The sequence below is a fragment of the Zalophus californianus genome, chromosome 11 (genome assembly GCF_009762305.2).
Source record: "Zalophus californianus isolate mZalCal1 chromosome 11, mZalCal1.pri.v2, whole genome shotgun sequence".
Lineage (NCBI taxonomy): Eukaryota > Metazoa > Chordata > Mammalia > Carnivora > Otariidae > Zalophus > Zalophus californianus.
In genome coordinates this window covers 99,303,458-99,307,043 of record NC_045605.1, presented here as the reverse complement: position 1 = coordinate 99,307,043, position 3,586 = coordinate 99,303,458, and the positions used below count along the sequence as shown (strand labels likewise).

General features: G+C 38.4%; 1 protein-coding gene across 1 annotated transcript; it reads right to left on the bottom strand.

Annotated features, from left to right (window-relative positions):
• LOC113914628 (olfactory receptor 10AG1-like) lies at window positions 1–1,168 on the bottom strand. Its single transcript, XM_035722935.1, is given in 3 exon segments — window positions 1–352; window positions 354–447; window positions 670–1,168. Coding segments are annotated over 3 exon segments (945 nt in total).
• Between the last annotated feature and the right edge of the window lie 2,418 nt (window positions 1,169–3,586).

Genomic DNA, 3,586 nt, shown 5'->3' with positions numbered 1-3,586 from the left:
TCACACTGTTTTCTTGAGTAATAATTTTTTCAGTGCTGTAGTCACATCCTTGTTTCTAAGGCTGTATATCATGGGGTTAAACATTGGAGTCACAATAGTGTAGGAAAGAGAGAGCAGTTTGTCAGTTCCTGCAGAATGATTGGATTTGGGTCTTAAATAAGTGATAGTAATAGAACCAAAGAATAAAAGCACAACAATGAGGTGGGAAGAACAGGTAGAAAAGACTTTAGACTGGCCCCTGGCTGAGGGCAACTTTAGGTTGGTGGAAATGATTTTCACATAAGAGCCAAGTATAAGTAGAAAAAGAATCATGACAAATACTATAGCAACTACATAGACACACATCTCATTAAGTGTCCCCACAGGCCAGGTTGATCAATGGGGGGATGTCACAGAAGAAGTGGTTGATTTGATTAGAACCACAGAAAGGCAGCAAGAATGGGGCGCCTGGGTGGCTCAGTCGTCAAGCGTCTGCCTTCGGCTCGGGTCATGATCCCAGGGTCCTGGGATCGAGTCCCACATCCGGCTCCCTGCTCTGTGGGAGGCCTGCTTCTCCCTCTCCCACTTCCCCTGCTTGTGTTCCTGCTCTCGCTGTGTCTCTCTCTGTCAAATAAATAAATAAAATATTAAAAAAAAAAAAAAAAAGGAAAGGCAGCGAGAACACCTGACATGTTTGTCCTATCTGGACTGGGACTCCACCGAGCCAGGCACCAACAGCCAACTGGATGCACTTTGTGTGGTTCATGACTAGAGGGTAGTGCAGAGGGTTACATATGGCCACGTAGCAGTCATAGGCCATCACCACCAGGAGGAAACATTCAGTGGCTCCGAGCATAAAGAAGAAGCACATTTGGGAGGCACAGAGCAGCATAGAAATGTTTCTATCCCAAGTCCAAAGGTTCACCAGAATCCTAGGGAGAGTGACGGACACATAGCAGATTTCCAAGGAGGAAAAATTTGCCAGGAAAAAATACATGGGTGCTTGTAATGCAGCATCAAGCCTGGTTATTATTATTATGAGCCCATTCCCAGTTAAGATAACAACATAAATGATGGAGAACCTCCCAAATAGTAACCCTTGGAGGTTTGGAAGGTCAGAAAATCCCAAGAGTATGAATTGTATTATTGTGGAAGCATTGTTTTCTGCTCTCATCTCTTCACATGTCATCTGTGGAACGATTGAATCAGAAGTCCAAGTTACTCTGATTTCTTCGGCTTTTCTCTTCTTATATATAAAAGGGATGGCATGCCTGCCAATTTGTCCCATTCCCTATTAAAACAAATCTATAACTGTCAGTGCTCTAAAAGTGTGGCAAAGTCTATTTTTCGTTAGTATTACATGTACTTGTAAGAAAAAAATCCAATAGCTCTTTTTTTGTGCTATGAATTATCATGTTTCTTTGCTCCTGAAGGTAAGTGATTGTCATTTTGCTATCCAACTGAACACTCAAAATTCCAAAATCTGAGTTTACGTTCAGTTGTGACAATGATTCCATTCTTCCACTTGCCATGTTTTCTCCTCACTTCTCAATTCTGTTTTCTAGTATAATCAATTCAAAATTAATTTCATCCCCCAAATAAATATTTTGTAAGCCACCTAAATTGGTTTTAGGTCTTGAATATGGTTCATTTTTAACTTTTTAAAATTTTTTTAAAGATTTTATTTATTTATTTGACACAGAGAGACACAGCGAGAGAGGGAACACAAGCAGGGGGAGTGGGAGAGGGAGAAGCAGGCTTCCCGCGGAGCAGGGAGCCTGATGCGGGACTCGATCCCAGGACCCTGGGATCATGACCCAAGCTGAAGGCAGACGCTTAACGACTGAGTTACCCAGGGACCCCATGGTTCATTTTTTAAAGTAATGGGTTTTTGTGGTATTTCTAAGTCGCTTTAAGCCTTGACATTCTGCATACTTAAGCTATTTTACTATAAAACAAAATTGATGAGCTAAACACTAAATGTTATGGAGTGTTACTTAATCTTTAAAACTGTGTATTTCAGTGATAGATCCATAAATCAGCAGTTATTTTTTTTTTCAAGTATTGCAGAGGAGAGAAAAGGAAGTCTAAGGTGGTCTATGTACTGAAATACTCAAGAGGTTAAGAGGCAGGTTCATCTAGTATTTATGTTCAAGAAAGCAAACCCAATTACAATGTCCACACCATATATAAGAAATATCAACCAAAACTCATCTCTGAGATGTTCTTAAATTACCCACATCCTTAATAATTGCTTTTATTCTGCTGACCCCATTTAATCCATTCAGTCTTTTCCTCACACACATGTGTCTGTGTTCAGGCACATGAGTGTATCAGCGTGAATTGCCCATCTTTATTATGTACTTTTCTCATTGTTATAACTAGATTATAAACTTACTTGATATTCTCTACATCTTCCTATGCATTGCATAGGAACAAATGTTCCACAAAATTTGATTTACTAACTTCCTGACTGAATTACAAATGTGCCAAATTGGTTGTTTCTTTGGAATAGTCTTACATGGGTCCCTACCCAAAATGCAGACCTCCCCTGCCCCTCTCCCTCCTTGTGTAGATCAAGCATGCCTTCTGTGGTGTGTGTGTGTGTGTGTGTGTGTGTGTGTGTGTGTGTGTGTGTATAAATTATCCTCTTTTCATTCACTCTTGCAGAAGTAGCAAACTGTTTCATTGTTTTCAGTATGTCCTAGATAACTTCCGTATTAGAAAACCCATAGACACTAACTCACTGCAAAGAAAAGATATGCCTATTACCATATTCTAAGGGTGTTAAATATGGACAATGGTCAAAATTTCAGCTACAGAAAAGTGGACAGGAATGGGGCAGGAACAACAGTTCATGCAAAACTTCAACAACCTGAGGATTTTCTGTGGCTGAGAAAAGGAAAATTAAATGACAATTTCTTTTACAATCTATAGTATTCTAAACTACATATTAAATAAAGGTATTTGAACCTTGCCCCATTACGATAAAATTCTCCCAATGGAAATTTGATTACAGGGAATGTGAAAACGCTATAACTGGGTCTCTAAGATGGTCAGAAACTAGTAGCTGACAGGTGATGTTCAAGAGTACACAACTAAGGCTGTGTAGTCTTGTACACCATCCTACACACCTTTAGCCATGTTTTATTCACTTATTTAATTCAACACAGAATCCAATATTTGGACAATTATTCAAATTGTTTGTTGAATGTATCACTGCATCCTTCTAGACTAGCACGCCTCATGCACCACATTTGATGAGTAAACTGTTGCTCTCAGAAACTGGCATTCTCTTTATTCACGTTATTGGATCTGGTCTTCATGTAAGCTCTTCCCTCATTCTTTGGTCTTCTCTCCCTCCCCTTACCCCTTTGCCTCTCCTACCCATGCTCTCAATCTAATAAATAAATAAATAAATAAATGATTTAAAAAAATAATATAATGTTCTACATTTACTAAGATTTTTTTCTTGACCTCAACTTTTTATTTATAAAATGGAACATTCAATGAATTCTCAGTGTAAAACCATTTATAAAGTTAGAAAGGATTTAATAATTAATACTTAATAATGATTAAAAATATTCAAATACTAACAGAATCATGT